Source organism: Humulus lupulus, chromosome 9, assembly GCF_963169125.1.
Source record: "Humulus lupulus chromosome 9, drHumLupu1.1, whole genome shotgun sequence".
Lineage (NCBI taxonomy): Eukaryota > Viridiplantae > Streptophyta > Magnoliopsida > Rosales > Cannabaceae > Humulus > Humulus lupulus.
In genome coordinates this window covers 4,319,572-4,333,199 of record NC_084801.1, presented here as the reverse complement: position 1 = coordinate 4,333,199, position 13,628 = coordinate 4,319,572, and the positions used below count along the sequence as shown (strand labels likewise).

The 13,628-nt window shown below is 29.5% G+C and overlaps 2 protein-coding genes across 3 annotated transcripts; both read left to right on the top strand.

Moving 5' to 3' along the window:
* The first annotated feature begins 1,147 nt into the window (after positions 1 to 1,147).
* On the top strand, positions 1,148 to 6,290 carry LOC133802448 (acyl-acyl carrier protein thioesterase TE1, chloroplastic). 2 transcript variants are annotated; one of them, XM_062240758.1, is made up of 4 exons: positions 1,148 to 1,521; positions 4,815 to 4,924; positions 5,905 to 6,000; positions 6,110 to 6,290. In XM_062240758.1, the coding sequence occupies exons 1-4, from the start codon at positions 1,182 to 1,184 to the stop codon at positions 6,215 to 6,217; spliced, it is 654 nt and encodes a 217-aa protein (XP_062096742.1). In that variant the 5' UTR covers positions 1,148 to 1,181; the 3' UTR covers positions 6,218 to 6,290. The 2 variants fall into 2 exon arrangements, with proteins under 2 accessions (XP_062096742.1, XP_062096741.1); XM_062240757.1 differs by having other exon boundaries at positions 6,107 to 6,290.
* Positions 6,291 to 10,629: 4,339 nt separating this feature from the next.
* Positions 10,630 to 13,099, top strand: LOC133802447 (dynamin-related protein 4C-like). Its single transcript, XM_062240756.1, has one exon. It carries the CDS (start codon positions 10,823 to 10,825, stop codon positions 12,863 to 12,865), a length of 2,043 nt encoding a protein of 680 aa, XP_062096740.1. The 5' UTR covers positions 10,630 to 10,822; the 3' UTR covers positions 12,866 to 13,099.
* Positions 13,100 to 13,628: the final 529 nt, after the last annotated feature.

The following is a 13,628-nucleotide window of genomic DNA, read 5'->3' as shown; positions in this document are numbered from 1 at the left end:
CAAACAGGACTTGGTCGTATGATTCGCTCGAGGGCGGAACGTGAAGTGATTGACACACTTCAACCACTGTCACCACCCCCTACTGCACAAGAGATGCGAAATGTGGTCCAACGTCTCCGAATTGTTGAGGAGTACATGGCTAGGCTTGGTGGAGCTTCAGGTTATGGATCTTCTCAGCCAGGTGATGGTCATGATCCGACACCTCCTACTCAATAGGATTACTTTCTATATTTTGACTGTTGGAGAACGTTATTTATGACTTTATACTTTATGTAATTTGACTTTAGGAAAATATTATTTATGACATTCTAATTTATTTAGATTTGACTTTATATTTTTAGAACATTATATTTATAAAATTTTATGATTATTAGATTTATTTATGTTTAAAAAAAAAGATCAAATAAATATATAATATTATAGAAAAAGCAAATTAAATAAAAAATATAGGAAAAAAAATAAATCTGAGGGGCTGACATCTGAGGGCTCTAGCGACGACATTTTCAGGAAGTTGTCATTAGAGCAAATGCAAATACAGTAAAATGAAGCCCTCCGGTGACGAAATCTAAGGGGCTCTAGCGACGACATTTCTAGAATCGTCGCTAATAAAAAATAATTAGCGACGACCATGTCGCTAAAACCTCTAGTGACGACAACATCTCTTCTAGCGACGAAAAAAGTCGTCGCTAATACCCATTTTTCCTATAGTGGCAGCTCCTCTTTCCAGTTGTACAATGTATGTACGGAAACTCTGCTCCATTGTTCAACAATTATGTGTGAGAAAGAAATAAACAATGTTATTTTTTGAATTAAGATGATAAAAGGGAGCCATATGTAAATTTTCCAAAAGACTTTTGCCATCAAAATCCTTTAAACATTTTTTTTTTCATTTGCCTACCTAAAAATATAAAAGTATCCCAACTATATCTTATCCTAGTACGTACAATAGACCATATATAGTGATTCTTTTTTCTATCGTTCTAATAAATACTCTATAGTAATTAATTACATGTAATAAAAATATGAGGAGGACCATTGACATTATTAAAGAATGACTTACTTGTGATCTAATAACATTAGACCTAATAATTTTCTACCCTAAAAACCGACCCTATGAGAAACCCTTATAAATAAGTCCCCATTATCATCTTTATTTATTGGGACAAAACACTAGTGCCAACATGTTGCAGACCATCTCATTATTACCAGCCTACAATAAGCCACCCGTGGCCACGTTACTCCATCCACACCGTTCATCTTCATCGTCACCGTTACCATGTGGCCACGTGTCTCCAGTGACTCATGGCGGGCTCATCATGAATCCGCAGAAGCGTCTCCGGTCATTCTCGGCCAATATGAAATGCAGTAGCACTAATAGTATCATTGACGATACCATCATCAGAAATGGACAGAGAATAATGATGAGTGAGTATTTCGATGTTCAGCTCAAAGTTCGTGATTATGAGCTCGATCAGTATGGTGTCGTAAACAACGCTGCCTACGCAAGTTATTGCCAACATGGTACGTGATATATATATCGAGGAAATTTTTTTACCGGGCTTCACTTTAAATTTTATTGGTGGGGTTCTTAGTGTTCTCAATATTTGAATAGTTTTTGGAGCGATTTTTTTTTATGACCGTATATATTGTAGTTATTTAGAGCATTAACGCGATTTTTAGAAAATTCTAAATAGTTTATAGTATTGAAAACTAAGTTCAAACATATTGTTGCATGCATGACTAGTTTTTTTGTTTATGCGTGTGAAAATCAACATGTTTGAATCTAGTTTTTGGTATTATAAATTATTCAGAATTTTCTAAAAATTTGCAGGATGCTCTAAATAGCTACAATATACACGGTCATAAAAAAAATCGCGCCAAAAACTGTTCACAAGTCGAGAAATTCTGAGAGCACTACCAATAAGGCTTAAAGTAAAGTCCCTATAAAAAAATTATCCTATATATCCATATATATATATATATATATATATATATAGAAAAATAGAGGAAAATTATTTTGAGTAAGGGCATCATTTTTGTTATTACGAATAGGATGTTTCTATTTTCAACATATAAATGAATTATAACCGAAGAGAATTTTAAATAGTAATTAAGTTTCTGTTTTGTGCCCAAAATCTTGGTATGATACCCCACATATATATTAGATATTATTACTTACTTTCTACCACCACCCAACTCTGACCTGAAAAAAAATCTGCTGTCCCTAATTCTCTGTCTCTTTTATGTCCCACCAATTATTTTAAGACAACACATTTATGTATAGTTGGGAAAAGAGAAAGTTGTAAATAATTTAAATATATATTAAATAAATAAATGAGGTGTCTTTAAATAATTGGTGGGACATGGAGGAGACAGAAAATTTGGGCACAGGTGATTATTTTTCCTCTGACCTATCCATTCTCTCATAGCCTTATTATTATTACCTTATTAATTATAACACTTCTCTGACTTTCATAGCTGTTTTGTAATTACACCTTTTTTTTTAATTTTTATTTAAAAAAAAAAAGAAAAAAAGAAAATGAAAAATATCTCAAAAATATTTTATTTTATTTTAATTTAAGTTTAAATTATGTTTACAATCTACCGTTAAATATAAGAATATTTTGTTATATATAAGAATATTTCGTTAAAATTAACGAAAAAAATAAAAAATTATTAAAACTAAGAATTTTCGTTAACAACATACTTATTATATAGAAGAGATATAATTGATTTGTATATATAGTAGGTACGAACTATGTTCATGTTGCTTATATTTTAATAATATATCCTTGAAAAATATGTATTAAAAGTTTTTAAAAAAATTGAGATTTTAAAAATCAAAAAGTTAAATTAATTTTTTTTTTCTACACTATCTCTGTCCAAAAATTAAAGGGTGATTTTTTTTAATGTATGAATTTTGACATCTTAAGAGATTGAAAAAGAAAAAAAAATTATAAGAGAGAAATTGAATGCAAAATTAATTGGTTGGAATTAATTTTTATAACAAAAATTAATTTTGAATTATAATTATATATGATATATTTTAAGGGTGTATTTTTTTTAAAAAAGAAATAAACTATTATTAAATTATGATTCAATGATTAGAAACAAATAATTACATATATATATATATACAGTAATTTTTTTAAAAAGGACCCTTTATTATACGATTGATTTGCAGGAGATACACATGTTGCCCTCTATGTTTGTTTACCATATTTTTATATATTAACTACATTGATGCTTATAATATAATAGCTATAGTGTTTCATATATTGGCTTTATAGAGGACACAATGAAGAGTTTGGGGATTATTAGGGGTGAATATTCCTTAGGGGTTGTTTGGTATGCAGGAATCTGGACGCGGGGATAAGAATCTGAGTTTCTCATGTTTGGTACGGGGTTTGAGTTTTTCAAACCTGAGAATCTGTACTCTAGTGGTTTTAACTTGTCCTGATTCTAGATTAAAGTGAAACTCATCTGATAAGTGGTTTTCAGATACTCAGGAATATGAAATACTTCAAAATTATTATTATTATTATTATTTAAAAAAAATCTTAAACCAATAATTTTTTAGTTAATGACTTATTTTATTTTTGAAGCTTATAATATAAAAACAAATATACATATATCAAATTATAAATGATAAATAATATTTGTTTATTTAAAGAAATTGATTTGTAAATCCTTTATCATTATTTTAGTTTAAAATAACAAATGAAATGTTATTAAAAATAAAATAAGGGTATTTTTGTAATTTAAAAAATTATACTTGATTCTAGTATTCAATATATGTATTTTTTTTTAATTATGTTAAAAAATATTTCATGAGTAAAATTGTTTATAAATTATTTTGATGAAATATATTATTATATTAATTTTATGAAAATATGAAAACTTAACATATTCCTATGCACAACCAAACACAGAAAGTGATATTCCCAGGAATCATAGATAAGATTACAATGCACAACCAAACACAATAATATAAGTTTCCAGACTATCAGATTATCCTCTTCAACTTTCTCAGTAATATAAAAATTGTAAACTCCTCATACCAAACGGCTCCTTAGTTTTTTTTTATATTATAATAAAATTTATTTAAAAAAATAAAATATATATAAATTAAAATAGGGGGCATTTGTAGTACATCCCTTAATAAGATGTACCTGTAAAGTACATTCCCATAAATAACCCAAAAATGACATGCAGGGCATTATGATTCCAATTTTCCTTTTTCATGACTGTGTTAATTATAATTATACTTATAGCAAATCTCTTGCAAGTTTTCAAATTTTTTTGAATAATTTATATTACCGAAAGCACGAGTTCAATTAGAGTTATAAATACAAGCCAAAGTTTTTAACATGACACGAAATTGGCACGAGTGTGGAGGCATGAGCACAACAAGTCATGAAAAAATATGGCTTGGACTAGACACGACACGACACGAGCCTTAGCACAGCATGACACGGCACGACAAGCCCGAAAGCACGAATAAACTAGTCTGAAAGTACGACACGGTAAAAAACACGAATATGAACTTGAATTTGGGTCCGAATAAAAAAAGTGGGCAAGTCCGATTAGAACCCGACACGGCACGAAGCACGACTCGGCCTGAAAATATGGGCCTAGCCAGGCCAGCCCACATTTACTATTCTAAGTTCTAAATAGTTACTTTTACACACACGTAAAAAAAACAACTTAAACCGCCTATAATATATTTATTTCTATTAGTATAAATTTTATTAAATTATTTTTGCCCCCTTTATATATTAACTAATTAATCCTCGCTCTCATTGTATAAATAGGTTGCATTGAGCTTATGGAAAGTATTGGTGTAAGTGGTGATAGAATTTCCCGCACTGGGGACGCATTAGCAATCTCAGAATTGTCAATCAAATTCCTTTCACCTTTAAGAGTATGCATATATTCTATGGTAGAGCTTTAAAAAGAGCCCTACTGGTGGGACTCTTTTGTGTTATCACCCATGAATAATTTTCGGCGCAATTTTTTTTATGATCGTATATATTGTAGTTATTTAGAGCATCTTGCAAATTTTTAGAAAATTCCGAATAATTTACAGTGCTGAAAACTAGATTCAAACATGCTATTTTTCACGCGCATAAAAAAATTAATCTCGCATGCAACAAGCTGTTTTAAACTAGTTTTCAGCACTGTAAATTATTCAGAATTTTTTGAAAATTTACAAGATGCTATAAATAACTACAATATACACGGTCATAAAAAAAATCGCGCTGAAAACTATTCACGGGTTGAGAACACAAAAGTGTCCCACCGGTAGGGCTTTTTTTGAAACTCTACCATAGAAATTTCCTATATTATTATTATTATTATAGGAGAATTTTCTTATAGGGGCTTCACTTTAAGCCCTACCGGTAGGACTCTTAGTGTTCTCAACCCTTAAACAGTTTTCAGCTCAATTTTTTTTATGACCATGTATATTGTAACTATTTAGAGCATCCTGCAAATTTTCAGAAAATTCCGAATAGTTTACAGTACCGAAAACTAGGTTCAAACATGTTGTTGCACGCATGACTAATTTTTTTTATGTGCGTGGAAAACAACATGTTTGAACCTAGTTTTTGGTACTGTAAACTATTTGGAATTTTCTGAAAATTTGCAGGATGCTCTAAATAGCTACAATATACACGATTATAAAAAAATCACGCCAAAAACTGTTCACTGGTCGAGAAACACTGAGAGCCCTACCGGTAGGGCTTAAAGTGAAGCCCCTAAAGAAAAATTGTCCATAATATATATATATATATATTTTTCACAAGTCTCACAAATTAGTCTTTGTTTTTTTTTCAAAAGTGACATTATAGACAAGTCTATTTTCATCAATTATTATTATTATTAATATTTTGTGCTTGTTAGGGTGGAGACAAGTTTGTGATGAAGGTGAGGTATTGTAGAATTTCAGCAGTACGCACATACTTTGAGCATAAAATCTTCAAGCTTCCCAATCGTGAGGTAATTATAGGATTTTCTTCATTATCCACATTAAAAAAACACAAAGTTAGTTTATTTTGCTATATATATATATATAGTTAACTATTTTTATTATTGAACAATTAAGCAGCCTATTTTGGAAGCAAAGGCCACAACAATTTGGTTGAATAAGAAGTATCGCCCTACACGTATGCCGTTGGAGATAACATCTTTACTTGATAAATTTTTTACCCGATAAATATATATCTATCTATGAAAGAAACGAAAATGACTGTATTCAAATAATAATAATAAATTTAATCTAATTTGTACGATCCTATCTATTTAATTAACACTTTTGCATAATGGAAATGATTTTTTTGTTGAAATTAGTTAATCTAATTCAATCCACACTTTATCTATGTAATTTATATATATATATATATATATATACATAACTAATCACTACGTTTGATTGGAGAACAAATAAGAATAATATATAATATCAGCAAATGTTAATAATATATTAATAAGGAGTTATATATTTATACACCTTGAAACTTTATTGAGAAACTATAATAACATCTGCACGAACTCCATCATTTTCTATTTCCAAAAATTTGGTCTTAAACTTTGTACATGCCTTTAAAAAGAATATACACATGTATTCATTAACTACATACAAGGCAACGTGCAGTATGCACGTTTGCTTAGTCTTATTTATAAAATTTATAAATTATTTTGTTTAAATTTATATTAATGTCATGTAAAGCTTGAAATAAATATCTTATTTTAATTAAATAATTTATTTATTTTTGTTTAAGTTTATGTTTATGTTTGTTCTATTTTTTAAATTTAGGAGTGACGACAAGAGATTATATATTATATGTTTAATGTAATATTGAATATTATACGTGAATTTTAAATTTAAAAAAAAATAATTTGTTGCTAATTCACAGTAGATTATATTATATATTTAATATGATATTATTCTAATAAGTGAGTTTAAGTTTAATTAAATTTTATTTAAGTTATAAAACGTATGATTTTATTATTTTTAAATTATTATCATTATAAAATATCTCAAAAATATCATATTTTAATTTGTTTAATTATTTATTATCTAAAAATAATTATCATTATAAAATATCTAAAAAATATTCTATTTTAATTTTTTTAATTATTTATTATTTTTAAATAATCACGGTAAATATCTCAAAAATATCTTATTTCAATTTGTTTAATTATTTATTTTATTTTATCTAAGTTTAAGTATTTACAAACTACCGTTAAATATAAGAATATTTTGTTAAATATGAGAATATTCCGTTAAAGTTAACATTAAAAAAAAATAAAAAAACCGTTAAAACCAAGAATTTCTGTTAACTACACACTTATTACATAGAAGAGATATAGATAATTATTAAGGGGCATTAGTGGTGTCTAACACCACAAAAAGATATCGTATCGCTATTGATTTAATTCAATATTAAGTCTCACATACTTAAATTTAATAAATATTATAATCTATTATTAACTAATTATAAGGTACTACCTCATGTAACACACATTAACATGTAACACACATTAAGATCTCAAATAACCAAACTCATTAATGTAATATATAAATACATCAATTAGTATATAAATTATGCAATGAGCATGAGACACATGTAATGTTTGTCTCTATTGTATTTATGAGTGAGGACATTTATTTTAAATCAACTTGTAAAATACGCCTTATAAAAGAGGGAACAATTAATTCACTTTGTTGTAAAGGGTTGGAACACAGTTTCTTTAAAGGAAATGCACAAGTTATTTCTAATATTTTTCTTGTGCTCTCTTTTTTTAATGAGTATTGCTAATCGGCACTACATCAATTGATTTAACTGTCAAAAAAATCATTTTAACTATAATTTTATATAATAATTTATTTAGACCTACTTAGCAATTAATGCTCTAAAGTCCTCACTCCCTATTTCTACTGAGAATCTTTTTTTTTTATTTTCATTTTGTACTTTACTTCTTATTAATTAAATGTTACAGGGCAAAAATAAATCTATTCATTTCTATTTTGTTTTGTCCAAACTCTTTACAAAGTATGTATCTCACATAGATATATTTATATCATATAATATATTTTATTATAATTTTTTTTCCAAGTTCTTCTATATCTACTCTTCTTACTTTTTTTCTTTTTCTAAAACTAGATTATTTTCTCTTTACTATATATTTTAATCTCACAGTTTTTATTTCTTGTAACTTAGTTACTATTTTAAAATGTATTTATGTTATACAATTATATATTTATTTATAGGTTTCATTCTTTTTTTAATTTATAGTCTCTGAATTATATACAACATATTAAAGACATTATAAAATAAGTAGTATTATAAAATTACTACTAGAGACCAAACACAACTATGAAGTTTCTAAAATTTTATAATTAAATGTGAAAAACAAACTTCAAAATTAAAATTGTATTACAATAAACATGTACTAAATATTTTTACTTCATAATTGTGATAAAATTTGTTCTTTACATGTATTTTATTTTTATTTGTCGCCATTTTCATTATGAGGTATTGTTCGATCTTGGAAATATCTTGCTTGGCTTGAAGCTCATTGATATTGTTGGTTGAATGTAGAATATGATTACAACAAAAATATTATAAAATATATTTTGCAATTCCATTTTTAAACATATGTATGTATATAACATACATAACAAAAATAATAATTACTTTGAGTATTGTACATAGTTGGATTCTAAATTCTTGGTCTAAAGTTCAAAGATTCTAATGACTCAAAGTAAACTCCATCTAATTGTTTGACACCTATTACCTCACTTAGAAGTGATGTATAATAAGGTGTAGCCGTTCACAAATGTTGCTCCTAAAAGAGTTATATTATAAATAAATTTTGATGTAAATATATATATTGAAAAATGAATTTAGAATAATTATTCACTTTCAAGGTAATTTTTTCTTGTTATCATCCACAACACTTTTTTTTTGGTAGAAATTGAGGAGACTTCTTTTTCTTTTTTAGTTATATCATCACGAACCCCTTCTTTAGTTGTAATAACCTTTAAAAAACTTATAAAACAAAAAATGAATGTATTTCAATTTATAAATATAAACTAAAAAGTTGAATAATACATTTAAATTAGTAATACCTTATTTCTATTTCTTTAGGTCTTGACATTCTTGTGTTGTCCTTTTCTCTTAATAGAAATAAGTTTCTCAATACTTAAGGCTTTACGCTTTTTCGCTGGTCGCCCATGTTTTCGTATACCCACAGGACTATAAATTGCATTACCTTCTTGCTTATCACATTCTTTCCCCTTGATTTGTAATTCATTCATCACATGCTGCACAATTTTCATCATATTCAACAACCCAATTAATTATCTACCGGTCTTGTATTGTGTTACTAATACTACATAGAGTTCTTATCAGCAGAGTTCTCCAAATTTTATTTTTACTACTTAGGTTCTCAAATTTAATAAATGTATCTATTGGAAAACAATTTTGAGAATGCACATCGAAAAACAATTTATCAACTAGTTACTTATAGTGAAAGATTTGATGTAAACTCATAGACGTAGTGATCATAATATGGTGAACAACGTAAATATTGTGTCTTCTTATTCACTTTTTTTAACGTGTCAAAGGGCCGGAAGCCAATTTCTCCTAACACTTACTTCTTTGAGGGTCCATTTTTATGAACAAAAAATAGACTGTTATATACAACTGGAAAATAACAGTGGCAATAGTTAGACAAATTAACTGATACTAACTTCTTGTTAGTTGACCATGCCAAAGTAGTAAACATTCATAATTTTACTAAAACACTTGAAATTTATTTGACAATTTGTTTCAATTTCCAACAATAATTAATTTTCAACTGCTCCATTTAGCGGAAGAATGCAAACTTTCAACTTTAAACAGAAAAGAATCTCCAAAAAGAAGAGTAAATTATCCAAACATTCTTTAATTAATTTTTTAGCTTCAATATAAATATATAATTGTATTTTATGCTCAAATTAAATATAGCTAGAACATTCTTTTCTTAAAAACACAAATGGATTCCCTTAGTAGAATATAATTGGCTTTTACTCCACTTTATTACAATGCAATATTTACAGACTCCTCATCGAGAAGAAAAACAATCACATTGGCTACGTTTACCTTTAGTTGAAGCTTTATTATCTATAGATATTTATATTCTAATAATATTCCTCATGTAAGTACACGGCACGAATATATATATATTTATATATATATATATATATGAGTTTATATATTTTTTCTTATTATTTGTTTGAATTTTGTGTTTTGAAAAATTTATTTTTGGACCATATATTTTATAAAATGGTTCAAATAAACCTTTAGTTTCAATTTTGATAAAGAGAAAATTGAATAAAATAATATAATTTTTAAACAAAATAATTTTATTTTTGTTATGAATTGTTAGTTTGATGAATTATTTGTAATTTTAATTGAGAAAATTTTGACCAAAATCAAATTTATAGTTCTATTTGAACCATTTTATAAAATATAAAATCTAAAAAGTAATTTGTCAAAAACAAAAGAGAGAAACACGTAATTATATAAAACATTAATACAAAAAATTTATATATATATATATATATGCAACACCAACATTATCACGATATCCCCTACAACTTTCTTCCACCTCAAGGCAACTTGTCTCTTCTCTCTAAGTTTTCTTTGATACTACTAACAATATATATATATATTTATATATATATGTGTGTAAACTCATCTCAGTACTACCCAATATTCATATACAAAACTGACTACTTCTCTCTAAATAATAGTGTCCGCATTACCAAAATATGGGAGGTGATGAAAAGCTCAAATCTCAGACACAAAATCCTGATCTTGATCATCATAACGATGGAGCAGGCTCAAACAAGATCACTAAAAAGTTTGATGATCCAAGCGAGTTTCCTCCAATTGCGCCAATCTTTTCCTCCTACAACGACCGAATACGTCCACTGCTTGACGACATTGACAGGCTCCGAAACCTCGGCGTCGTGATCGAAGGAATCGAGCTTCCCACGATAGTCGTCATCGGTGATCAGTCCTCCGGCAAATCGTCTGTTCTAGACTCACTCGCTCGTATCTCTCTTCCACGCAGAGAAGGCATATGCACAAGGCTTCCCCTCGTATTGAGATTCCAAAACCATACAAGTTCTGTTCCCGAGTTTCGTTTGGAGCACAATAAATCTAAAAAATCCGTTGACATCGAAGAACATATTACATCTGGAATGATCGATGGGGCAACGGAGATCTTTGCCGGAGATGGGAAAGGAATATCCAAGTTTCCTTTTACTATCACGGTGAAAAAGAAAGAGGTTTCTGATTTAACAATGGTGGATCTTCCTGGGATTAGTAGTGTCCCCGTTCATGGCCAGCCTGCAAATATCTACGATCAGATCAAAGATATCATAATGGAGTATGTTCAGTCTGAAAATAGTATCATACTCAATGTGTTGTCTGCAACCGTTGATTTTCCCACTAGTGAGTCAGTCCAAATATCGCAGAGCGTTGATAGAGATGGGGAGAGGACTCTTGCGGTGATCACCAAGTGTGATATGGCCCCACAAGGGTTTTTGGAAAAGGTTGCTGATGATGAAATCAACACTGGGCTTGGTTATGTCTGTGTTAGGACTAGGGTTGGTGGTGAATCCTATGAAGAAGCTCGGTTTGAAGAATCTAAGCTTTTTCAAACGCATCCCGAGCTTTCCAAGATCCATAAGTCGATTGTGGGCATTCCTGCTTTGGCTCAGAAAATCATGCAGATTCAAGCCAATATCATACTTAGAAATTTACCTGACATCAAGGATATCAATTATGGTTTGAATAAAGATCTTGCAGAGTTCGACAAGCTCCCAATGGCTATACACTCGGTGGCTGAGGCCATGGGTGCTTTCATGAAGATCATGGGGGTGGTCAAGGTATCACTTGGTAAAATTTTGTTGAGAGGAGAATATGATGATTATCGAAATGAGAAGAAGATGCATTGTAAAGCTAGATTGGTTGAGATGCTGAATAGTTTCTCAGACGAGCTTATGAACAGTCGTGAAAGTGATCTTACCAGGGACTTCTTGATGGATGAGATTAGGCATTTGACGGAAGTCAAAGATATTTCACTCCCGAAATTCCTTCCCGGGACAGATTTTCTGGCTCTATTACAAGAAAAGGTAGAAGGGGTTTCTATTGTCCCTATAAAGTTTGTGCGAAAACTATGGGATTACATAGAAGAGCCGGTGATGACTGTTTTTAAGAGCCATTTTGAAGACTATCACAAGCTTCAGCTCTCCACCAAAAAAGCAGGGCTTAATCTCATAGAGAAGATGAAAGAGAGGTCTACGAGATGGGTTATGGAGGCTGTGGAGATGGAAAAGCTGACTGATTATACTTGCAACCCAGAATTTGAATCGGAATGGAATAAGCTCATGGCTCAGAAGGATTCGTTCATGGCAAATACCAAGTACCATAATGCCATAAATATTGAAGGTCTCGGTATGGTTGAGGTGGGGAATAATGCGAAGAAGTTTCCACATCTTTTACATCATGCTTATGACTTGAGGATGAGAATGGTTGCGTATTGGAAAATTGTGGTAAGAAGGTTGGTGGACAACATGGCTCTGCATATTCGGCTGAGTGTTCATAAGTTTGTGAACGAGGAATTCGAAAAGGAGATTGTGAGTGAGTTAATGGGTGCACATAATGAGAATAGGATGAAGACATTGATGGAGGAATCACCCTATGTTGCTACCAAGAGACTCAAGTTGGTTGCGCGGGTTAAGAAGCTTACTGAGAGTAAGGAGATTTTGGCCACTATCATGGACCGATTCGCTACTACAAATTAAGGTCAACGAGACCATACAAGTATAAATACATAAGTTATGTGTGTAAATCTGTGTTTTCATGATGTGTTTTTATGTAATATGCTATAGGATCATAAAAGTGAGGATAATGCCCTCACCCTTAGGTAGTGAAGTGGTGGGTACTTGGGTTAGGAGTATTCAAATCCTCCCTATTGTATATATTGTCTATATTATTGTATGTTATATATTATATCGTGGGTTGAGTGTTGTGTTGCATTTGTTGTGTCCTAATTTGTGATGGTGTTTACGATTCTCTTCTTGTGAATTCTACGATAATCATTCTCTTTAAAGATAAGCTATATATAGTTTTTCTTTAAAAATAAAAAAATAAAATATCACCACTTACGATACTGATAAGATAGACTGGTTACTTTTTCAAAAAAAATTCTTCATTTTTATTAGATCATGTTATTTTATATATGTTGGGGATTAGGACATGCACAATACAGTCAAAACAGTGCACAAATAACAACAACGAAGAAGAACAAGTAATAGACAATTAAACAAACACAAAATAATCAAAAGTAAAATATAAAAGAAAGAACACCAAGAATACTTGGTTCGGATACAACCAGTGTAGTTGATCCTACATCCAAGGCTAGATAGCACGCTTAAGTCGAATCCAATATATCATAAAAAATATTACACCCTCTCACTTGAGTATTACAATACAGTTCTTGCTCTCAACTAAAACTCTCAGAAATTGAATTACCCTAGGTTGATCAGGCCTAAAACTATATATAGA

Bases quoted from the DNA above. Each gene is read 5' to 3' on its own strand.
- LOC133802447 (XM_062240756.1), top strand. From the start codon at position 10,823: ATGGGAGGTGATGAAAAGCTCAAATCTCAGACACAAAATCCTGATCTT.
- LOC133802448 (XM_062240757.1), top strand. From the start codon at position 1,182: ATGTTGCAGACCATCTCATTATTACCAGCCTACAATAAGCCACCCGTG. The intron at 1,522-4,814 runs GTACGTGATATA...TTGTATAAATAG, and splicing joins CGCAAGTTATTGCCAACATG to GTTGCATTGAGCTTATGGAA. The intron at 4,925-5,904 runs GTATGCATATAT...TGTGCTTGTTAG, and splicing joins AATTCCTTTCACCTTTAAGA to GGTGGAGACAAGTTTGTGAT.